General features: G+C 43.8%; 1 protein-coding gene across 2 annotated transcripts in view; it reads left to right on the top strand.

The window, feature by feature from the left end:
- SLC28A3 (solute carrier family 28 member 3) overlaps window positions 1–24,466 on the top strand; it is a 65,590-nt gene that overhangs the window by 28,140 nt on the left and 12,984 nt on the right. Inside the window, exons 3-12 of one of the 2 annotated variants that reach the window (XM_025359785.1) lie at window positions 2,218–2,393; window positions 3,087–3,172; window positions 7,356–7,447; window positions 10,191–10,380; window positions 13,376–13,520; window positions 15,035–15,148; window positions 15,759–15,836; window positions 18,767–18,847; window positions 20,293–20,373; window positions 22,710–22,835. In XM_025359785.1, coding sequence (XP_025215570.1) covers window positions 3,138–3,172; window positions 7,356–7,447; window positions 10,191–10,380; window positions 13,376–13,520; window positions 15,035–15,148; window positions 15,759–15,836; window positions 18,767–18,847; window positions 20,293–20,373; window positions 22,710–22,835 — 942 coding nt within the window. In that variant the 5' untranslated portion in view covers window positions 2,218–2,393; window positions 3,087–3,137. The remainder of the gene's footprint in view (window positions 1–2,217; window positions 2,394–3,086; window positions 3,173–7,355; window positions 7,448–10,190; window positions 10,381–13,375; window positions 13,521–15,034; window positions 15,149–15,758; window positions 15,837–18,766; window positions 18,848–20,292; window positions 20,374–22,709; window positions 22,836–24,466) is intronic. The other variant, XM_025359784.1, reaches the window with a different exon arrangement.

Raw genomic sequence — 24,466 nt, 5'->3', positions numbered from 1 at the left:
TTTTTTTTTTTTTTTTTTTTGAGACGGAGTCTCGCTCTGTGGCCCAGGCTGGAGTGCAGTGGCCGGATCTCAGCTCACTGCAAGCTCCGCCTCCTGGGTTTACGCCATTCTCCTGCCTCAGCCTCCCGAGTAGCTGGGACTACAGGTGCCCGCCACCTCGCCCGGCTAGTTTTTTGCATTTTTTTTAGTAGAGACGGGGTTTCACCGTGTTAGCCAGGATGGTCTCGATCTCCTGACCTCGTGATCCACCCGTCTCGGCCTCCCAAAGTGCTGGGATTACAGGCTTGAGCCACTGCGCCCGGCCTGTGAGGAGTTTTCTCGTGGTAAAATAATCACTTTTTAAAAAGCAGACAATTTGGAAAACTTATTGTAGCAAAATCTGGAAGACCAAAAAAGGCTCATAATTCAAGAAAAAAAGTCAGTGCCTAACATTTTGGAACACAGCCTTTTTTAATGCAAACATACGCCCACATGCATATGTCATCTGTATTGGAATCACACCATGCATAGTACAGTGTTTGGTAACTGTCTATTTTGCTTAATTGATTGTAAAAAAAATGTTCACTCCACTAAGTATTCTTCAGCAAACAAAAAAATAAAACAATACTTATGTCCGCATAAAAACCCACACATGGATGTTGAGAGCAGCTTTATTTGTAATTGCCAACACTTGGAAGCAACCTAAATGTCCTTCAGTAGGTGAATGAATAAATAAACGTGGTACATCCAGACATGCAGCGTTTTTCAGCACTAAAAAGAAATGAACTATCAAGCCATGGAAAGACACGAAGTAACCTTAAATGTACATTACTGGGTGAAAGAAACCAATCTAAACTGGCTACATATTGTGCGATCCCAACCGTACAACATTCTGGAAAATGTAAAACTATGGAGACAGTAAATAGCGCTTTCAAGGCATCAGGGGAGGTGGGGACAAATAAGAAGTGTGGGCTTTTTTTGTTTTTTGAGATGGAGTCTCACTCTTTCACCCAGGCTGGAGTGCAGTGGCACAATCTCGGCTCACTGTAGTCTCCACCTCCCAGGTTCAGGCAATTCTCCTGCCTCAGCCTCCAGCGTAGCTGGGATACAGGCACCCGCTACCACGCCCGGCTAATTTTTTTGGTATTTTCAGTAGAGACGGAGTTTTACCATGTTGGCCAGGATGGTCTTGATCTCCTGACCTCATGATCCACCCGCCTCGGGCTCCCAAAGTGTTGGGATTACAGGCATGAGCCACCGCCCCCGGCTATAAGAAGATTTTTAGGGCCGTGAAACTAGTATGCCTGATACTGCAATGGTGGATACATGTCATCATACATGTGTCCAAATCCATAGAATGTACAAGACCAAGGGAGTCTCACTGCAGACTTTGGGTGATGATGATGTGTCCATGGAGGCTCCTCAGTTGTAACAAACGTATTTCTCCGGGTTCATTTGATAGTAGGGAAGATGAGGGTGGGTAGACAATACATGAAAAATCTGTATACTTTCAGCTCCATGTTGCTATGAACTTGAAACTGCTCTTTTAAAAATATTTTTAAAATATTTTTTCATAAAAACAAAAATTTAGATATTTTACAGTTATAAACGGGGATGTGAAGGCTGAGGAGTAGCTACTGGATTTGATAGCAATGGGCCTTGGGTGACATTGGCAGGACACATTCAGCAGAAGCACAATCACAGTGGGTGGAGAAGTGGGCAGGGGGTGAGGAAGTGACCTCCAAAGAGTAAACGCCACTCTCTCCAGTGGCCTGACTGTGCAAGGAAAGAGGGGGCAGTTGTCCCATGATTGTGGGAGCCAAGGGAGATTTGTAGTTGTTGATTTTAAAATATGAGTAAAGACAGAAAAATAAAGGACAACAGTAGTAATGCTAAACATACCATAGATAGGAGGTAATTTGGGGTACTTTCACCACAAGACAATAATAATGATGATCATTTCAATCAAATATTTACCAAACATTGACTATTGGCTAAGCTGGGAATTAGACAGAAATAAATGAATAAGACTCAACCCCAGCCCCTCCAAAGAAGCTGCAGCTTGGACTCAGCTGGTCTCTCTTACAATTATCCTCGCACCTTCCTAGTTCCTGGGGTCCAGCCCAAAGGTAATCTGAATCAGGAGAAAAATGGAGTTTGGCCTCGTGGAATTACAGGATTTTTGAGAATCCTTTCAGCTCAGACACACACTAATTATTTCTATGATTTCTGTTAAAGAGAATCAAAGGCCACATTGGATATGACAGAAGACCAGTGCTGAGATTTGACATTATACTTCTTAGAGCACACTCAAACTGCTCCACCTCCATCTATTTCCTCCCCCACCAGCTTCTGTACCATTGGTTACAAGAGCCAGGCTTATTATTTGAGACATTCTTGGAGACTGAAGACAGGTAGGAAATCCTCTGCCATCCTGGAAATAGGATGGGTCATGGATATTTGAGAGCTCAAACTGTACCTAGAAAGATTGGGTCCCTGAAAAAATGGACCAGAGATATCCTACACTCAATTAATTAGAGCAAGGGCTAGCTGACTAAGGGAAATAGTCCTTGTTCGCCCAACTGATAAAAGGATCCTCGTTCCCAAGGGGAGGTTTATCGGCTCTCGAAGGTGTCAAGCTAGTGTTCATATTCGCAGACCAAGCCCTGGGCTGCCGGGGAAATAAATCCAGCTTTGGTCTCAGTCCTTTGGAAACCGGGGCTGGCAGAGTACTAGGGGAGATTTATGCAGCTCCTGGTATTAACTTCATTTAGCACTTGGCTGAAAACAGAGCTGGGGCTGAATGATTACGGGAGAGACAGGAGTGAAAAGCACAAATATGAGCCTGTTCCCTTAAGAAAAGGAGAAAATACCAACCGCTCGTTTGGAAGGAAAGGAAGAGTTCAATGTGATCCTGCCTTTTTTTGTGTGAGATTATAAGCGGGGAAAAAAATGTCTGTGCAGTAGATAATAGGAGCCATCTTCTTGCATAATAATTTAAAAGAACCTATTGAAAGTTCTTTGCCCGAGTTCTGAGCAACAAAACCAGGGTCCATTATGCCCAGGATGCTCATTATTCCATCTCTGCTCCAATGTTTGATTTCCAGGATGAAGAACAGGGCACAGTTGAGCAGGATTCTCCAAGAAACAAAGAAGACATGGAGGATGATGAAGAGGAGGTGCAACAAAAAGGGTACAGTCTTTAAAACAGGGAAATAACCAAGCCTACCTCCCATTTGGTTTTATTACTTTGATTTTTTTTTTTTTTTTTTTCCCAGACAGATTCTTACTTTGTCACCCAGGCTGGAGTGCAGTGACTCACTCTAGGCTCATTGAAACCTCCGCCTCCCAAGTTCAAGTGATTCTCCTGTTTCAGCCTCCGGAGTAGCTGGGACTACAGGCGCATGCCACCACACCTGGCTAATTTTTGTATTTTTAGTAGAGGCGGGGTTTCACCATGTTGGCCAGTCTGGTCTCGAACTCCTGACCTCAAATGATCACCCACCTCGACCTTCCAAAGTGTTGGGATTACAAGCATGAGCCACAGCGCCGGACCTCCCATTTGAATTTTAACATTTATTGTAATTTATTAGAGATTGTCGCCACTCATCCATCTACCCTCCCTACCCGACATCCTTTCCAGAAAAATTAATGAAGCTCTAAGATGATCAATGTGGCCAATTCAAACTGCTGATGTTCTGGGAACCCAATATGCAGATTTAAATTCACCCAGGACAGTCTTCTAATTAAAAGTGTAAATCACCAACTAATTGCTCCAGTCCCTACGAATGCAGTTAATTCATCTTCTCAATGTCAATCAATAGCAATTGATTGCTCAAAACCCAATCCACTTTAAATCCCAACAAACTGTTACTCTTACCTTGTAATAGCCTCAAAGTATTCCAAGTTCTTACAACCAACTCCGTAAGGTAGGAGACACAAGATTAGTATCTTTATTTTTTGGACCAGAAAAATGAACCTCAGAGAACTGACTTCCCCAAGTGAGCTAGGAGAGGAAAAGAGCTAGGTCACAACTTCAGCTTCTGATTCCTAGTCCAGGATTGTCTGCTACTCTGTCATAACACCACAGTATTTGTCCATCTTCTCTATTCCTAAATTTGATTTGCATTCTTATGTCTCTGAGGAAATTTTTCTTCTTTTTTTTAGAGGCAGGGGTTCACTCTGTTGCACAGGCTGGAGTTCAGTGGTGCTAATTTTAAATCTAGAAATAGATTTTAATTTTTTTTTTTTTGAGGCAGAGTCTCGCTCTGTTGCCCAGGCTGGAGCACAGTGGCACCATCTCGGCTGAATGAAACCTCCACCTCCCTGCCTCAGCCTCCTGAGTAGCTGGGATTACAGGCATGCACCATCATGCCCACCTAATTTTTGCATTTTTAGTAGAGACAGGGTTTCACCATGTTGGCCAGGCTGGTCTTGAACTCCTGACCTCAGGTGGTCTGCTTGCCTCAGCCTCCCAAAGTGCTGGGATTACAGGTGTGAGCCACTATGCCTGTCCAGAAATATATTTTAATTTAAATCTATTCTGTCCAGCCTGGGCAACAGAGCAAGACCCTGTCGTGAGATCTGTGAAGCTCACTGCAGCCTCGACCTCCTGGGCTCAGGTGATCCTCCCACCTCAGCCTCACAAGTAGCTGGGACTATGGGAGGAACTTTGTTTTTATGTATCAGATGATACCTCTGGAGTTGGCCAGAATTAGGGTTGGCAGCTCTTGTCACATATACATCATCCCAAATATTTACCATATCAGAAACATAGCAAAGTTTTATCCTTCATTTTACTTTATGAGTCTCTGACCCGGAGGTACTGAGAAATTCTCTTGGGTCGTCAGAGGTACTCAGGTTTCACTAATGTCAATGAGACTGAAACAGCCGTCAGGAGGTTGGGAATTACTCAGCCTAGATAACCAAATGACCAAAGTGTCTACTTGCGGGTACTCTGCTTTATGCAGAAGTCAGATTGCCGTAATGGACTACACACATTCCCTGCAATTAAAGAACCTGATAGAGTCAACCTGCAGTATGTGAATGTATCCTATTAAATGTCACCCTCTGCTGCTGCTTTTTAACATATATTCAACTGAGAATAATACATCATTAGCCTTTCCTAAATCAGACCATGAAAAAATGTCTTCACTACACTTTTATTCACCCAATATTTTCTAGAGCACTGTTTCTAATTCTCAGTACACATATTCACACACATACATAATGACGAACGTTTCATGAAGTGATACCTATCATTCTTATGTATGAATGATACACTATGATACTTTCGATACTTTTATTCTTTCTTGTCTTTTTCTTTTTCTTTTTTTGTGATGGATTCTCGCTCTGACTCTCGGCTGGAATCCAATGGCGCAATTTTGACTCACTGCAACCTCTGCCTCCCAGGTTCAAGTGATTCTCCTGCGTCAGCCTCCTGAGTAGCTGGGATTACAGGCATGTGCCACCACACCCAGCTAATTTTTGTATTTTTAGTAGAGATTGGGTTTCACCATGTTGGCCAGGCTGATCTCACACTCCTGACCTCAATCAATCCACCTGCCTTGGCCTCCCAATATGCTGAGATTACAGGCTTGAACCACTGCACCTGGCCTTTTTTTTTTTTTTGATACAGGGGCGCAGTGGCACAATCACAGCTCACTGTAGCCTTGACCTCTCAGGCTCAAGTGATTTTCCCATGCAGCTGGGACCACAGGTTTGTGCCATCACACCGAGCTATTTTTTTTTTTTTTTTTTTTTGGAGGGACAAGGTCTGTGTTTCCCAGGCTGGTCTTAAACTCCTGGGCTCAAATAATCCTTCTACTTTGTCCTCTCAAAGTGCTGGGATTACAGGCATAAGCCACCATACCTGGCCTCCTTCTATTTTAATAGTGGTTACTATGTGGACTTTATAACCCACGAATGGGTCTCCAACTCAGAGCCATAAAATACTGTTTCAGATAAGCAATATTTACTCCCATTTCATTCATCTATCAACCAATACGTGTCTGTTGAACATCCTTAATATCCAAGGTTCTACTCATGGTGCTGTATGGCTCACAGGCATCTGTTCTCCAGGGTCTCTGGCCCTGAGGGACTGAGAAATTCTCTTGTGTGGTCAGAGGCACTCAGGTTTCACTAGGGTTAATGGGTTGGAAATTATTCAGCCTAGATAACCAAATGACTGGTTATTAACCAAATAACCAATATTTCCTGCTACTTGAAATAAACACAATCAAAGAAGACAGTAAGAATAAAGTTCAGAGGCATGTACCTGTCCGAGGAGATGCAAGAAGACTTTTTAGAAGCCAAAAGCTTGAGCTGTGCCCCAAAGCTTGGGAGGTGGCTCACCTGGAGGTGCAGGCGAGACTGTTGGAAGGCAGGAAAGTGAAGGCACTGGCCAAGGGGAGTGCAGGTCTCCCAGCTCGGGGCCACGTCCTTTGAGGTCCTGGAGTTTGGAAATCATCTATATGGGATGAGAAATGGTCATTTTTAGAAGTGCTGTCCCGTGACCTGGAGGGGACAATGGGGAAATATGCAAGAAGTTCCTTCCACCCAGACTCAAGTGGGAGAAGGAGAGGCCTCCAAAGAAGGAGGCATCTACATGGGAACAAGACGATCCCCAGATAAGGAGAAGAGAGCCATGTGACTATCACCCTGGCCTCCCAGCTCACTCCTGGGAAACTGCTGGACACGATCCTCCTCCGAAGACAACCTACACATTGCTCACACACTACCCACCCACCCCATAACAAAGCCCTGGATGGAAATACAGTCCAACACCTCCAGAGCTTTCTGAGAAAGCTGTGACAACCCATTGGTTAATAGCCCTAACATCCAGGAAATCCTACTTTGCATTTTAAGCACACCCCATGAAGCCCATCAGTCTTGGACTAATGGGGATGGTGATGGGGGACAGAGCACCACCAACTTGTTCAGATTTTGCCAAACCAAGAGGGATGACAGAGTTCCTTGGCTTTTTATTTTCTAACAACAAATACATAATAACCATTGGTTAGAAGCTAACAGAGGATCTCGTAGTGTGCCAGAAACACTCTCTTCCTGTGACTATTTCAGCTTTGGTTAGTTATCCATCTCCCCTGCTCTGTTCCCAGGAGCATGTTGTCTGCACCTCTCTAATCCCTCAGGGGTTGGCACACTTATTCAGTGATGGTGATCAATGAATGGTCACGATCATGGCTGACTCTAGTCTAAAATGAAATGAGTTTCCCCTTTCTAGTTTGTAAGACATATGCCTCACACATGTGTTTGTTTGCTTTCTTGGTTTACAAAGCCTAATCTAGCCTCAGCATACAATGTATTTCATGTTTTTGGTATTGACTTCTCCCTGCCTTTTTGCTTTTGTGTTGCAGGTGTTTGGAAAGGAGATATGACACAGTATGTGGTTTCTGTAGGAAACACAAAACCACTCTTCGGCACATCATCTGGGGCATTTTATTAGCAGGTAAATAACAAAGAGGGATAGAGATACCACAGTCTTTTTTTTGCAGGGGTTCCCACAAATATTAACTTTAGGTGGAAAGAGATTAAACCTTTACTGAATCATCCAGGAAGGCAGAGAAGTAAATCAAGAAGCCCTTTATAGGTGAAGCCTTTGCAAATGGTTTCCCTACCCCATTTATGAGGCCAGAAGCTTTCTTCTTTCTTTCTTCCTTCCTTTCTTTTTTTGAGATGGAGCCTAGCTCTGTTACCCAGGCTGGAGAGCAGTGACACAATCTCGGCTCACTGCAACCTCTGCCTCCCAGGTTCAAGTGATTCTCCTGCCTCAGCCTCCCAAGTAGCTGGAATTACAGGCACCTGCCACCATGCCTGGCTAATGTTTGTATTTTTAGTACAGACAGGGTTTCACTGTGTTGGCAAGGCTGGTCTCGAACTCCTGACCTCATGATCTGCCCACCTCAGTCTCCCAAAGTGCTGGGATTATAGGTGTGAGCCACTGTGCCCGTCCGGGAAGCTAATTTTCAGAGTCAGTTACTCTCCTCATTCTTATAGCCTTTGTTACTGTCATGTGGATTTGAGGGGTGCATTGGTTCACACAAATCCAGAAAACACAAGTGATTAATTCTTTATATGAATACGACATGAGTAGCCTAGGGCCATCTAGCCCATTCCGCTTGCCTGAAGGCAGGACAAAAATGTCTCCTGTTTTTTAATCCCTCCAAAACAAAGAACTCCTTGGCTCACTTTGTTTTTTGTTTTGGTTTGTTTTTGTTTTTGTCTTGTTGTATTGTTATTTTTTTTCTTGAAGCTCAGCACACTGAACTTGGCCCATTTTAAAGAACACTCCTGTCTGTAAAACATAAGCACCCCCATCCAAGCCCACAGACATCAATCCAAGGCTGCTGCACCGCCAAGGTCAGTGGTTTTGCGGTGCTCAGACAGTTGGAATAGGAAACAGTAGGGTTGGTGAGCTTTCTGAATACTGGGCCAGATAATATTTTAGGCTTTTCAGTATTTCATACGTAAGGTCAAAACCATGCCATTCCACCATGTAGTAACAAAGCAACCATAAACAATATGTAAGTAGACAGACATGGCTGTATTCCAACACAACTTTATTTCTAGAACACACATACAAACTGTCAACTGAAGAATCAATCATGAGGGTCAAACATTTGGAAAGTAAAGTTCTGTTTCTCATAAAGGGTTGCAGCCTGCAAGGTGGCCATTCTGACAGGCTGGGAAGTGTAGTCTCCAACAGAAGCCAGAAACAAGTACTTTGAGGGAGGGAAGAGTAAGACAGGAATTTATGCTGAAAGGATTGGCTAAGCATAAATATTCAATAAGCTATAGGGGGAGTCATGAATATTTATGAAAGGAGACACATGCACATGCACAATTGAGATCTATGCCTCTTTATGGAGCATGTGTATAAAAAATAGCAGTGTTACCATGATCTGAGGGTGGAGTTATCAGCCCTGTGAAGTCAAAAGGTAAAGCAAAGGACACAGAAACCCTCACTGTGCATCCTCCAAGACTGGCCAGAACCACTCCATGGTCAGCAGTCTCTTATCAGGAAGAAATGCCTTGTGAAACTGGTGAGCTGTCACATCAAAATTCTAAAGAGGCCGGGCGCGGTGGCTCATGTCTATAATCCCAGCACTTTTGGAGGCCGAGGCGGGTGGATCACCTGAGGTCAGGAGTTCAAGACCAGCCTGACCAACATGGTGAAACCCCATCTCTACTAAAAATACAAAATTAGCCGGGCGTGGTAGCACATACCTGCAATCCCAGCTACTTGGGAGGCTGAGGTAGGAGAATCGCTTGAACCTGGGAGGCGGAGGTTGAAGTGAGCCGAGATCGCACCATTGCACTCCATCCTGTGCAACAAGAGCGAAACTCCGTATCAAACAAACAAAAACTCTAAGAGGGAGGGGGAGTTTGGTTACCACCTCAGATGATTGGCTAAAGGCGATAGAGAAATGAGCCTTCCATTTCCTGTTTTCCAGAGCTGGTTTCTGCTTACTCCTTAGGAAGGAATTCTGGTTAAAGGGTCAGTTCAGTTGGTTGGGTGAGTTAGGGCTTTATTTTTATTTCTCAAAACACACAAATACAAATGTACTTGCCACCTGCAAAAACAAGTAGCAGGCCAGATTTAACCTACAGACCACTTTTGCAGACCTTTAGGAATAGGAAATCTTATTCTTATCCCAGAATCTGCTCTTCAAAAGCAGCCACCTTGGTAACTGCCCCTACCTCTTTTCCTTGGAGACTCTGTGTCACTTAGAGAAGTAGTCTGTTGTTGGTAGGTCTGTGCCTTCACTCCAGTTTAGACCGAATCTGAACTGCAAACCACAAGAATCAGTACCTCTTTGCCAGTGGTCGCTTCAACACTCAGCCTTTCTCTGATAGTAGCTCACCTGCCGAGACTGAATGCCAGGGATAAAAATGGCCAGTACCTAGAGGCCCAATGATCGAGCATCAGGATTCAAGAACTCAGAAGGTCCTGTAAGAATAAAAAGACCTACACCCTGTCCTCCTAGGATTCATGGCGATAATTTTCCAGACTTGCTTTGAAAAATATCAAAAGCCCCCATCAAAGAAGCCAGTAGCCATATCAAGAGCACTCCCGCATTCAATGAGATCTTGATTAAACTTCCCCTCACCTGAGCCAAATGAAGGCTGGAGGCTGGAGGCATATCCCAGTAGTTAGTGATGTTCAATGTCTGTTTTTGCTTCCTGGACAGGTTATCTGGTTATGGTGATTGCGGCCTGCGTGCTGAACTTTCACAGAGCCCTTCCTCTTTTTGTGATCACCGTGGCTGCCATCTTCTTTGTTGTCTGGGATCACCTGATGGCCAAATACGAACACCGAATTTATGAGATGCTGTCTCCTGGCAGAAGGCTTCTAAACGGCCATTGGTTCTGGCTGAAGTGGTAAATGCAATCGGTTCTCTTACTTCAGTTAAGAGAGAGAGTCTTTTCCAACACCATTTCAAAAATTTGTTCTGAAATTACTTCCTCGTTTGTGGGATATGGAAGCTAGAAACACCCTAGGGAGTAATCTGTTACAATGTCTTCAGTTTACAAACAGGAAATCAAAGCCTAGATGAGGCAATGGCTCATTTGAAACGTGTGCAAATGTCCTCACACACTGCCTTAATGTCAAGTGTATTAAATGATAAAATGTTGTCCAAAAGATGATGAGCATATTACACTCCATGTGCTATATTAGGGAGAGACGTCTCTGTGCCTACGTATTAGGAAGTAGTTAGAAAAATAGAAAAGAGTGAAAGTTTTGTCATAACAGGATGGCTTCGCTCTCCCTCCGACCTGTCAGTGGAAGGGCACCATGATCAATCAGTAATGTCTGTCCTGGCACTAGATAGGGAACAGCACAAATGTCATCTAATCTCAGTACCTGTAAATAAAGAATTGGGTTATAAGTACAAACTGATGGAGATTGCTGATGATGTGTCTTTAAAGAGCCTTCATTTTTACCAACGTTTTTTCTTTTACGAGTTATACCTATTCTCTTTACAATTTATTTACTAAATGAGGATCGTAGAACATGTTCAATCTTGAATTTGATTATAGTTCCTGTATGGTTAACCATTTATTTTACCTACAAAATCTTTGCTATTTTAATTATTATGATGAACACAAATCTTTATATCTATTTATTATTTATTTATTTATTTATTGAGAAGGAGTCTCATTTTTGTCGCCCAGGCTGGAGTGCAGTGGCGCGATCTCCTCTCACTGCATCCTCCATCTCCCGGGTTCAAGCGATTCTCCTGCCTCAGCGTCCTGAATAGCTGGGACTACAGCTGCCCACCACCACGCCCGGCTGATTCTTTTATTTTTAGTAGAGATAGGGTTTCACCTTGCTGGCCAGGATGGTCTCAAACTCCTGACCTTGGATGATCCACCTGCCTCCGCCTCCCAAAGTGCTGAGATTACAGGCATGAGCCACCACGCCTGGCCCCAAATAATTTTTCCATCAGGTTTTCTTTTCCTCTAATTTCTTCCCATGCCTTTTACTCATAAAAAATGTAGGGCTTTTAAAATCGTTTAGGGATGTTGAAGACTGCTAGCACTTTTTTTCATGACCCATGGGGCTATGGTCAAAATAAAACTTAATTTTTTTCATTCATCATTCTTTCAATTTTATTCAATGGGAGATACCTACCCTATATTTTACAAAAATGCCAAAAGCCCATGACCCTTCTGAACACTCTTAGTAATAGTCCAAAGTTCATAGCCTTGTCTTTTTTCTTTTTTTTTTTTTTTTTTTTTTTTGAGACAGAGTCTTGCTCTGTCACCCCGACTGGAGTGCAGTGGCGCCATCTTGGCTCACTGTAACCTCTGCCTCCTGGGTTCAAATGATTCTCATGCCTCAGCCTCCCAAGTAGCTCAGCCTCCCATGTGCTGCCATACCCAGCTAATTTTTTTGCATTTTTAGTAGAGGCGGGGGTTTCACCAGATTGCTCAGGCTGGTCTTGAACTCCTGGCCTCCAGTGATCCTCCTGCCTTGGCCTCTCAAAGTGCTGGGATTATAGGTGTCAGCCACTGTGCCCAGCCTATTTTTTAAATTTTTAATTGTTGTGGGTATGTCGTAGGTGTATATATATTTATGAGGTATATGAGATATTTTGATACAGGCATCATGGACATTTTTTAACATCAGAATATGCTGTCCCCTCCAGTAATGAGAACTGTGAACTTGACCCAGTGCCCTAGCTTTCCTCCCTAGCCTGGGCCTGAGTGTCCCCTTTCTCCTTGTTACTTGCTCCCCTGCCAGTCTCAAAGCTAGGATCAGCCTGGCTACCTGCTCTGGATATGAAGTTGGCCTTCTTGGGAGGAAGGGCCTGTGAAGTGTTAGAGCGACCCTTTCCCATAGGACCCTGTGTCCTGCAGCAACTGCTCAGAGCTTTTCCCTCAGCCTCTCTCTGAGGGACCTCCTCTCCCTTCAGGTGGCCCCCTGAGCAGGACCCCAGACCACTTCTCTTCCTCAAGGCTAACATGGGATCTACCAGGAAACTTCACACATCCTTGGCCTAATAAACTGGGCTTGTGCAATCCCAACACAGCAGGCCTTCTGGCTCTGCTGTGCAAGCCGTGAGTCCTGAGTCAGACTTGTCAGGCTTGCTGGGCTCCCCAGGGGAGCCAGAACTCGTCCTAATGTCTGATCTCCCTCTCAGCGGCTGGTGAGGTCCCCCAAGGGCAGATAACATATTCCAAGTTATTCCTTAAAGGGAAGCAGATAACACCTCACCCACCCCACAAAACGAAGGTGAAGAATCCCAGTAGCTCTCTCAAAGAAATCACCAGACGTTCCTCTCCAAACATGCTTTCTCCTCTCTGGCCCCTTCATGCATCCTTGAACAGGCAAAGGGCCCAAGAGTTGTAGAGTAAGGAGACCCAGTACTTAATTTTTTAGCTATTTGCCTTGATAGCCACAACCAAAAAGATTCTGTTGCAGTTTCCAAAAGCACAACCTACTGCTGCCAGAGTGTATTCATCTTGTTTCTATGTTTCTTTGTTAATTTAAGCCTGATGGCTGGGAGTGGTGGCTCACATCTGTAATCCTAGCACTTTGGGAGGCCAAGGCAGGCAGATCACCTGAGCTCAGGAGTTCAAGACCAGCCTGGCCAACATAGTGAAACCCCATCTCTACTAAAAATACAAAAATTAGCCGGGGGTGGTGGCAGATGCCTATAATCCCAGCTACTGGGGAGGCTGAGGCAGGAGAATTGCTTGAACACGGGAAATGGAGGTTGCAGTGAGCCAAGATCACTTCGCTGTACTCCAGCCTGGGCAACAGAGCAAGACTCCATCTCGTTAAAAAAAAAAAAAAAAATTTAAGCCTGATTATGATTCTCAAGTAGCACAACAAATGATGCTAATGCCTCCCTTCCCCTTCTCTTAGGGTGATCTGGAGCTCCCTGGTCCTAGCAGTTATTTTCTGGCTGGCCCTTGACACTGCCAAATTGGGTCAACAGCAGCTGGTGTCCTTTGGTGGGCTCGTAACATACATTGTCCTGTTATTTCTATTTTCCAAGTACCCAACCAGAGTAAGTATCCAGCTGATCTTTTAGATTCTTTTTTTATTTTTCTCCCCATGTGTAAATTGCTCAAAATATTGATTGTGAGAGAACTGAACTATTGTTCAGTACTTTTCTTACCTTGATGGGATTATTTAACATGGCCAGGGTGCCCTATCTTCCTGAACTTTCACGGTACTGTTTGTTACTATCTCATGCTCCATTTTCAGTAATTTTCCAGTTACACAACCAGTGAGATGTTCTCTCCCTGTCAAGTCTAATTTCTTCTCGCATACCCTCCATCAAACACACAGAGAAAATTCATGCATTTTGATCCAGATTTCCCCAGACGAAGTCCCATGCAGTTTGGGCATTTATACTCCAAAAATTTGTCCTGATACAATTTTCTTTTTAATATTGAACTCAACTCTCATCCTAGTTCTGTCCACTGGTAACCCATGAAATGGGCAAGAATTCGGAGACATCAAAGCTCTCATATGTAACTCACGATGGCAAACTCTGGAAGCCTTTACCATTAAAAGCTTGACCCAAGGGAAAAAAACATTAATCAGAGACCAAGTCAGCTAATATGATCTAAGTTCTTTGCCCTGCTGAGGGGAACATCTCCATTGTCTGTGCTTCTGATGCCATAGTCCTTTTGAAGCCACTCAGCCCTGCACCACTGATGCAAGCAAATGACTGTCCATTCCTACTGCACATCCTGGGTCTGCATTAGAGTTTATTGGGCTCTTTTACAATCAAATGAGAGCCTCTTGACAGGGCAATATTTTACTTAATTCACTTACAGGTTGTCAGATCAACAAACCTTAGACACACAGAGAAATCATGTTCTGCCTTTCCATTTTCCAGACAGGGGAAATAATTATAAGTATCCAGTACTTACAGCTTGACTAGGATGGCCAGATCCTGCCTCCTTTAATGGTCCTTCTTAGACTACTGTTTCTATCGAAGTAATTTATCAGGACATAATTGTTACTTACATACTTTCCTGGACCGAAGAGTTGAAACTCAGTTTTAGGGAGAAGGAATGCAATCCTGAGTTTGTTTTTGTTTTTTTCTTGAGACGGAGTCTCGCTCTGTTGCCCAGGCTGGAGTGAAGTGGTGCAATCTCAGCTCACTGCAATCTTTGCCTCCTGGGTTCAAGCGATTCTCCTGCCTCAGCCTCCCGAGTAGCTGGGATTACAGGCATGCACCACCACGCCCGGCTTCTTTTTGTATTTTTAGTAGAGATGGGGTTTTGCCATGTTGGCCAGGTCTCGAACTCCTGTGCTCAGGTGATCTGCCCACCTTGGCCTCCCAAAGTGCTAGGATTACAGGTATGAGCCGCTGCGCCCGGCCTGAGTTTTTTAAGGTATGGTTCTATCAAAGGGTTCTCTGCCTATGACAGCTTTAGCCTCCCAAAGAAGGTGGGTGACAGACCACATCTGAGAATGTGTCCAAGGAAATAGTGATCCATTAGACATTTATGCTGAGGCCTGCATTAATTTTCCTTCTAAGATATATCACTTGATCTTTCTGTATAGGTTTACTGGAGACCTGTCTTATGGGGAATCGGGCTACAGTTTCTTCTTGGCCTCTTGATTCTAAGGACTGACCCTGGATATATAGCTTTTGATTGGTTGGGCAGGCAAGTTCAGGTAAGTTTGATTCAAAAGAACACCTTGCTTTTATGGTGCTTTTAACATTGGAGGTAATCCTCAAGATGTGTCAGAAATGGGTTTATCTGTCTGCATGAGTTGTCTCAAATTTTAATTCTGCATCATGGTTTAGACAAATAGTTTTGCTTATACTGAATATGTTAGTCTGTCTGGTTTGTTAACATTACTGCTGTTCCGTACCTATATCATCACTCCCTAATTCATTGCCCACATCCTCCTCCCCAAGGACTATCATACTTCTTAGATGTCTCCACAGACAGAGAAATAGGCTTCTTTTGCATCCAGTGCTAACTAATGCCACCTACAATCCATGTATGGCTCCCAACACATTGCCATGGTCAACTCATTCTGTAGCATTCTGGAATCAGACTGAATGTCAGAAATGTCAGGAAATTTGTATACAGGAATATTTCAAAAATATGCTTCTACTATGCCATTCATTAGAGGGGGCAAAGCTGAGAACATTAACTTCCCAAGTCTATTCAACACATTTGCTGGGTCCATCCTCTGAGAGCCTAGCATTCCTGTGCACTGTCTAATTCCCACCCATGTGGTTGGAATGAAATCTCTTCTTCTTTCTTTAACTCAGACTTTTCTGGAGTACACAGATGCTGGTGCTTCATTTGTGTTTGGTGAGAAATACAAAGACCACTTCTTTGCATTTAAGGTAAAGTCAAACCTTTTTTCTATGTAGTCGCTGCTATTTCAGTAGCTTCTCAGTCTTTGTAGATGTTCAGATAGAACTTAACTGACCAAAAACCAGGTATATACCTATTGGGCTGGTCAGAGGTGTGTAATACATCACCACCCTTTTCCACTGACAATGTTATCTGAAGTTAGTGGACTGCACACATTTTACCTTGTTACTATGGAGTTAAGGGAAACATCTAGAGGAAGTTAGACATATTCAAATACCAGGGGGTGGGGCTTGTAGCTTTATCTGCGGTACTTAGGAAGAATCAAAAGGGTAATAGCATCTTGGGCCTTCAGGGAAAAGAATATTATGTTCCCAGCAACAAGTAGACATGTGGCAGTGAATGGCTGATGGGTCCAGGATCAATGACAGCTCTGTATTCTATACAGACTGTAGCCTCTCAGTCCCAGTCCCTGGGGCAGCCGGTCAACCACATCAACCCCTGTTTTAGAGCCATTCCCACCCTAAACCTTTCTCATCTCTCCTTCAGCACAGCCTTTGCCTAGGCAGGACTAGAGGATAGGCCTTCTCCTAATTAAAGAAGGAACATTATTTTACAGGGGAAAGGCAGCTTGGCCCCGTGGCTGGCCACAGTCAATTCCTTCTTGAGGCTCCCACATGCCCCAGGAAGCCCATCCTCCTCTGGGAAGTCCCTACAAACGCTTGTCAGTGAGTCAGAAGCATGCATTCGGGTTTTCCTTCAGCTTTTCTTGTGGTGTGTTGTTATTCATACATTTCTAAATTGTTTTCTCACCTAGAGACTCCAAATTTACCTCCAAATTACCCCAGGTTCAGTTAGGCCAACTTTTAAGCTGAATCTTTTTTCAGCCTAAAACACCAAACCAGCAGTTTGGCGGCAGGCTGGAGAGGAGAACCGCTACGTTTGTAAAAAGCCTGCAGTTTATACAGCGTTTCACTTAGCACCCTCCCCCAGCAGCCTCTACCTGGCAGTTTAGCTGGTTTGATGTTTTAGGGCTAAGATAACTCAGCCATCTCTGAAGGGCCAAATGTTTATAGAGTGAGATAGAAATATGCTCATATCATGAAATGAATTCAGAATTGGAAAAAATAAAGTCATAAAGAAGGAATAACTTGCTACCCAGACTACACAGGGGTTTTCAGGCCCTCCTCCTCCCCTCTTCCAGGGCATTTTTTTTCCTGCCAACACAGAATCCTCGGCTAACATTCCAGAGATGAGACTGTTTAACTCCCTCAAGCTTTCAGGAAGGCACTGCCTACCCATTAAAGCCAATAAGAGGCTCATAGTGAGTGAGCTCTGAATACTGGCATAAAATGTCTTTTAATATATATTATTAATAGATTTTTTCTAAATTGGATCCTGTACAAATTGTCCTCGGTCATTCTGTGCCTCTGGTAGCAGCTTTCTCTGGCCAGTGAGCTGGGGAACAATGGGAAAGGGGTGCAGTAAGATGAGGCTGAGGAAGGACCTAGCCCACAGCTCTGTGTGGTCTATGCAGGATAGAAATTGCTCTCTGTGGAAACACTGGCTACATTGAAGGCACCCAAAGAGCGTCAGGAACATAGGATCTAGGAAAATACAATGGTTTTGGTTTTTTTTTTGTTTGTTTTTTTTTTGTTTTTTGAGATGGAGTCTTGCTCTGTCACCCAGGCTAGAGTGCAATGGTGCAATCTCAGCTCTGCAACTTCCGCCTCCCAGGTTCAAGTGATCTTCCTGCCTCAGCCTCCCCAGTAGCTGGGATTACATGCGTGTGCCACCACACCTGGCTAATTTTTGTATTTTTAGTAGAGACAGGGTTTCACCACATTGTCTAGGCTGGTCTTGAACTCCTGACCTCAGGTGATCCACCTGCCTCAGCATCCTAAGGTGCCGGGATTACAGGTGTGAGCCACCAAGCCCACCCAGAAAATACAATGGCCTTTAACACAGAACTAAAGTAGCTTCCAAAATGCAGTCACTTTTCAGTAATTTGAAAAACTATAGGTAAAATCACTATTATTTTAAAAGCTAGAAGAATGAATGTTTACTGCATAGAGGTCATGACAGATCCCTGTTGACTTCAGTAGGGGGGCACCATGTTTGAGAGGCCAAAGAAAAGACCTGGAGCCAGCAAATGAGACACAGGGTTTATTGAGGGGACTCACATGCAGGGCAGTCCAGTGGCGGCAGGCTAGACAGGAGAACAGCTATCGTTTGTAAAAGGCAGTTTATATAGCATTCTCACTTAGCACCCTCCCTCAGCAACCTCTACCTCCCAACCTTCATTTAACCCAAAACAAAGGGCCTGGATCCCCTGTATGGCCTGCTTTCCACGGGATGGGCCAAGGGTTCAGATATTCCTTATAGATAAGGAATGAATCTTTGGGTTGGTCACTCCTAGTTTCCTTAGTTCAGAACTCCAAACACACATGCTTAGACCATAGGGTCATGCTCAGGACATGCTAAAGTTATTGCTGTCAGGTGTGTCTGCCATCCAGTAGGAGGCACTGTGTACCAGCACCCACCATGCCTTACCTGATCTCTACAGACACTCAGAATAAGGCTCTGAGGTTGCTCACAATGTATCTTGACTTGGGTTACTCTGCTAACTAGTGGTGAAGCCCATGTCTTTTTAGCATCAGAACAACAAGACTGTTTTCTGGCAGCCTTTAGTGTATTGATCTAGTTATTACAAATCCCCCCAAACTTCATTCCTTGAGCAAAAAAAGCTCACCATAGAAGAGAGGGGAAATAAGTCAAGTCCTGTGACAAATTAGAATAAAAGACTGTAGATAGGGAAGCTGCCTGATTAAAGTTCAAGAGGAGTTTCCCATATTTTTATGATGTTTCAGAGGGAGAAAAGGAGACAGAGAGGAGGCCTGATATAAAACCTGCTGGTGCAACTGGACCCATCATTAATCCATGATTGTTTCCGTCCTCGCAGATCCTGCCGATCGTGGTTTTCTTCAGCACGGTGATGTCCATGCTGTACTACCTGGGACTGATGCAGTGGATTATTAGAAAGGTACTGGGGCTGGGAGGGACTGGGTTACAGGTGTAGAGCTGATTATCTCAGACACAAGTCCTCAAGGCCTTTTATGCAGGTATTTACGAAGTGCCTTTCTCTTCCTACCATTATCCACCACCACCACCTAAGTGATTAGATTCAAAACCCCCAATCCTAAATGTGTCCATAGAGGGAATTTTATCTCAGGAGCTTCTAATAGGGCTTTGCTTTGCAAACCACTGGATATCTTCATGAAACTCTAGCAATTACTTCTTTAGCTGAGGAGTTGAGGTCAGATACTGCTGGGGGAAACGATGCTGTTCCTTCATCTTGGTTATCCACCCTGTGCTTACCTTTTTTTCTGTTTTAAGCTACTCCTTAATTATATGCTACCTTGCTTAAGGAGGTTACAAAAGTAGACACTTCTTGTTTTGGAGGTGCTAGAGAAATTGAAGGAAAAAGGAGAAACAGCTTTTCACTCCTGAGAGAGTTTCATTAGCATAAGCATGCATGCACACACACACACACGCAGAGCTGAAGAGTTCATGTCCTTCCTGCTGCCCTAGCCTCTGGGAGTCCTATGTTCATGTGTTAGATCAGAGGACGAGGAGATCTGTCAGCCAATTTGGATGCACCTCACCGAAGCACAGAGCAGTGCAGGCAGTGCTTGGGGCATAGCCACAGCCCTCCTTGATCCCGATAAATAAATCAAAACGTACAAAAAGAAAGAGAAAAGAGAGAAGAGAGAGAGGGAACCAGAATACAGGTAGCAGCAGAGTTCAGAATGACAGCAAGAACTCCAGGGCCCATAATTTTCTGTTTAAACCCCAAAACATTCAGAATTGCTATGCTCTCGTCTAAACTAAAAAGCAAGGAGAGAGAATGCAACAGGAAGTCCTCATTCACCATCTCTAGTTGAAAGGCCAGTACAAAAGTGGAACCAAAAACCATGTTCATTTCAATTAAGTAAAAAAGACCAAACCTCAAATACATCCCGCTACATTTGGGTGACCTTTGACAAAACAACTAAACTGTTCTGTGCTTTGGTTTCCTATTTAATAAAATGAGTATAATTATATAGGACCTCTCTCAAAGAGTTATTGTAAGAATTAATTGCATTTTCTGGATCAAGGGCTTAACACAGTGTCTGGAATGCAGTAAAGCCTTCCATGACCATGTTAGCAATTGTCATTTATTACTCGTATACAATAGACCTATAGAAATTGATTTGTATAATGTTCAAAGTAGATGCAATGACTCAGACTTACTACTCCAATAAGAGGATTTGCTTGGCCTGCTCTAGGGGCTCAATAAGTTAAACTTACCTTTGGCACCATCATTAGCCTGCTGACAATTGTTGAAGCCCTCAACATTTTACTCCAGTTTAAGGATTTTAATCCCTACTTTGAAGTTTTGGGTATACAAAAAGTTCTTTGTCAACTTTGTCCCTTTCTTCCTTTTAGGTTGGATGGATCATGCTAGTTACTACAGGATCATCTCCTATTGAATCTGTAGTTGCTTCTGGCAATATATTTGTTGGACAAGTAAGTTGTAATATCAACAAAACAAAACATCTGTTGAAAAGGATCGTCTCTTTCCAAAAAGTCAAATTAGAAAATAGCACAATGTTATTTTAGTGTAGAGAGAAGGGTGTCAACATAAGAAAGCCCCAGTATTGGCAATGTCCAGATTTCAGAGGGAGAAGGCAGAGAGCGAGAGAAAGAGAGAGAAATTCCTTTTAACAATCTGGGTATGGTATTGTGGAATTGGGTTCTTGAGAATGATTATGAAGAGGATGGAAGGTTGTCATTTTACTAAAGCATAGACATAGAGCTTCTCATATAGATTCTCAATAAATCTGAATTTAGTGATTGTGAGGTTTCTGGTCAACTATTCAGAGGCTGTTAGCTCTTCCACTTGGATGGATTTCACTATTTCCAAATCTCGAAGCCGCAAACATGGAACAGGCAGCCTCCCATTCTAAACTATAATGCCTGTGGCAATGGAGGAGACCAAACAGCCTTTCCACCAACAACCATGCAACTGTGTAAACACTTGAGCGTATTCTCAGCTTGTCTGAACTGGTCAATATTCTGTCTTTGCTGAGCCTGAAAAAAATGCTTTCAGGTTTTTCTCCTCTCATCAAAATTAAGCTTTTAGGCTGCAATTTTCACCTCCCTATTCCATCACATGGAGAAATGCTCTTTTGCCTGAAGCCCATTTAAGCAAATAACTATAATGCCAAGGAGTGTCCCTCAAAATAGCAGCATTGCTAAGGAGTGGATCAGTAAGAAATTGTAATAAGTCCCTCATCACTCCAGATATGCAGCTTCATGTAGAATGGAGTCACACGCCACGAAAACCAGGTGTGAATGCTTGCCAGCACCACTGGCAAGGCAATTGAATTTGAAGCAAAAATCAAGTCACTCAGAAAAACACATAGCCCCAAATCCCAGGCTTACAACTGCTCCAGGCAGGCGGAACCTTCTTGTTGGTAAGCCAACAAGAAGCATGGGTCTCTACTCTAAAGACTATGCTTACGGCCTAGTGCAGTGGCTCATGCCTGTAATCCCAGCACTTTGGGAGGCCAAGGCAGGCAGATCACCTGAGGTCGGGAGTTCGAGACCAGCCTGACCAACATGGAGAAACCCCGTCTCTACTAAAAATACAAAATTAGCTGGGCGTGGTGGCGTATGCCTGTAATCCCAGCTACTCAGGAGGCTGAGCCAGGAGAATCGCTTGAACCCAGGAGGTACAGTATGCAGTGAGCAGAGATCATGCCACTGCACTCCAGCCTGGGCAACAAGAGCAAAACTGTATCAAAAAAAAAAAAAAAATCTATGCTTACTAGCCTGGAGCATAGTCTTTAGAGTGGGGGCCCACGATTCCTTCCCTAGGAGTTGAAATAATTATAATTACAGTCATAAAATCTCCCAGGACTAATTAGGGCACCATCTTGAGTTGATTGCTCCTACCTGCAGGATAAGAGGGCTCATGCACAGGGTTCCTAGTCGATAGATCAAGGCACCACACATTCAATCTTATAGAACAATTAGAGATAATGAGGAGAAAATTGTAAAATTGCACACAAGCTTCTGTGATGTTCAATTTGATACTTAATATGCTAAAAGTACAGCTATTACCTATGGAGAGCCCCACACCACAGGCTGCCTGTCCTCCTTAATGGGTTTCAAGCCTTTCCAACTATAGTCCGTCTGCTTCTTCCTTTCCACCCATCAGAGAGGGCTCTCTGACTCCCAATTACAGAAGGGCCTGCAGGCACCTGTCCTTGTTATTGCTGAGGTTGTTTGTTTGTTTGTTTTTAATGCTTGTGTCTCTATTTCCCTGAGGTATCAGGAAATAGGTTTAGGGTCTGTCAAGGTGAAGTTGGAAGACTGGAAGCCACAGTGGCTTAGAAATCACCCATCCAGAAGTTCAGGCCACTGGGTAGAGTCAGTTGACCCTTAGAGGAGTGCACCAAGTCATCACAGCATCCATTCCTAGGCTGGGTGGAGGCTTTCTATGTCTAGCCTCACAAAGTTTGCAAAATTTACACATGACCACATATGGAAACTGATCTAGAGTTCAAATAACTCACAGGTCGATGGTGTGGGTTCTCAAATTTGAGCATGCATTGGAATCACCCGGAAAGCTTGTGAAACTACAGATTGCTAGCTCCCGCCCTTGGAGTTTCTAATTTAGTAAATCGAAATAATTTGCATTTCTAATGAGTTTTCCAGGTGACACTTATGAAGTTGGTCTGGGGTTCACTCTTAGAAACTCTCTGCTTTAAAGAATAAAATTATAAGTAGATTGGCACCCTTTGCCCCACCCCCGCACAGATTTAAAAAGCAACCTGGTCACCCTTCTTTGTCTCCAGACGGAGTCTCCACTGCTGGTCCGACCATATTTACCATACATCACCAAGTCTGAACTCCACGCCATCATGACCGCTGGGTTCTCTACAATTGCTGGAAGTGTCTTAGGTGCATACATTTCTTTTGGGGTAAGAATATTTTGGAATAAACTTATGAAAACGTCAACCTCTCCTTTCTTTGCTCTTGTTATTTTTTTTCTTTTCCATTGCTGGTAGGAAAAGGAGGCCAAGAGAGTGTTTTTTTGTTTTGTTTTGCCATATGGCAAAAGTTGGTCACAGTTGCTTTGGCGTTTGAACATAGGGACCCCAAGGAGTTTTGGGGCTTCATATCCCTGCTGTCTAAATGTGAGTTCTATCGGCAGAATAAAAATAGAAAAATGCAATCGTATGATGAAGTTGCTTTGGTTGAAAATTTAAATCTGTTAAAAAAAAAAACAAAAACTGTTACCTCAGTCAAGGTGATCTGGACTGGGAGTCAATAAACTATGGCTCGTGGGCCAAATCCCAATTGCTCCTGTTTTGGGAAATGAATTATTGGAAAGCAACTACTTTTATTCATTTGTCTATGGCAGCTTCCATGCTACAGAGTTGAGTCGTTGTGATCCAAAAAGCCAACAACATTATTCTCTGGAGCTTTACAGAAAAACTTTTCTGACCCCTGGTCTAGAGCAGTGATTCGCAAACCTTTCTGCACATTAGAATCACCTGGGAGCTTTTAATTCTCTAATGCCCAGGTCCATATCTGAGTAATTAAACCACAGTTCCTTGGGATGAGACCCAGGCATCAATATTTTTTAAAAATTCCTCAGATTCTAATGTACAGCCAAGTTTGAGAGTTGGCAGTCTGTAGTATAAGGCTAGAGAATGTTATAACTGGTGCATGCACCCCAACCCATAAAGTTTACAAGCCACACAGAGGCATAGTCCCCGATATTGAAACTGAGTAACACAGCCCAGTCACTGTGTGACTCAGGAGGCTAGGATTTCTTACAAGGTAAGTGGGCTTCATTCTAGGTCTTCATCCAGGCCTAGGAGTGCCAATTAGTAGGAAGAGGCAAGAAGAAAGGAGCAAAGGACACCTGTGGAATGAGCGGCTTGCGTGGATCATCTGGGGAATGCCATCCCCACTGCAGAAATGCTGCCTCAAAAATGTTTTGGGGGGAACAGGAACAGGCAGGGAGGTGCTGATCCTGGAATTCTGAACATATGTGGAAGAGAATCCAGAAACCATGTGAGAGGGGGCGGGAAGGGGAACGAGTCAACCTGCGATAAAGGAAACAGAAGTCATGTACAAATTAAAGGGCCTCCAGATCAATGAAGATTGTGTAAAGGCACCGAGGATCTCAGGAGAGCAAAAGGAAGATGGAGAGAGGAGAATATACACATCTGCAAGTGAATCACGAGTCCCTTCTCCACTCCCCAGCCGCTATCTAAAATGATGTAATGAGGCTGGGTTCGGTGGCTCATGCCTGTAATCCCAGCACTTTGAGAGAACGAGGTGGGCGGATCACCTGAGGTTGGGAATTCAAGACCAGCCTGGCCAACATAGCGAAACCCCATCTCTACTAAAAAATACAAAACTTAGCTGGGTGTGGTGGTGGGCTCCTGTAATCCCAGCTACTCAAGAAGCTGAAGCAGGAGAATCACTTGACTGGGGAGGCGGAGGTTGCAGTGAGCCAAGATCGCACCACTGCACTCCAGCCTGGATGATAGAGCAAGACTCCATCTCAAAGAAAAAAAAAAAAAATTGTAATGACATA

This window comes from Theropithecus gelada, chromosome 15 (assembly GCF_003255815.1).
Source record: "Theropithecus gelada isolate Dixy chromosome 15, Tgel_1.0, whole genome shotgun sequence".
NCBI classification, from domain to species: domain Eukaryota; kingdom Metazoa; phylum Chordata; class Mammalia; order Primates; family Cercopithecidae; genus Theropithecus; species Theropithecus gelada.
The sequence above is the reverse complement of the archived record's forward strand: the minus strand, read 5'-3'. Positions and strand labels throughout refer to the sequence as shown.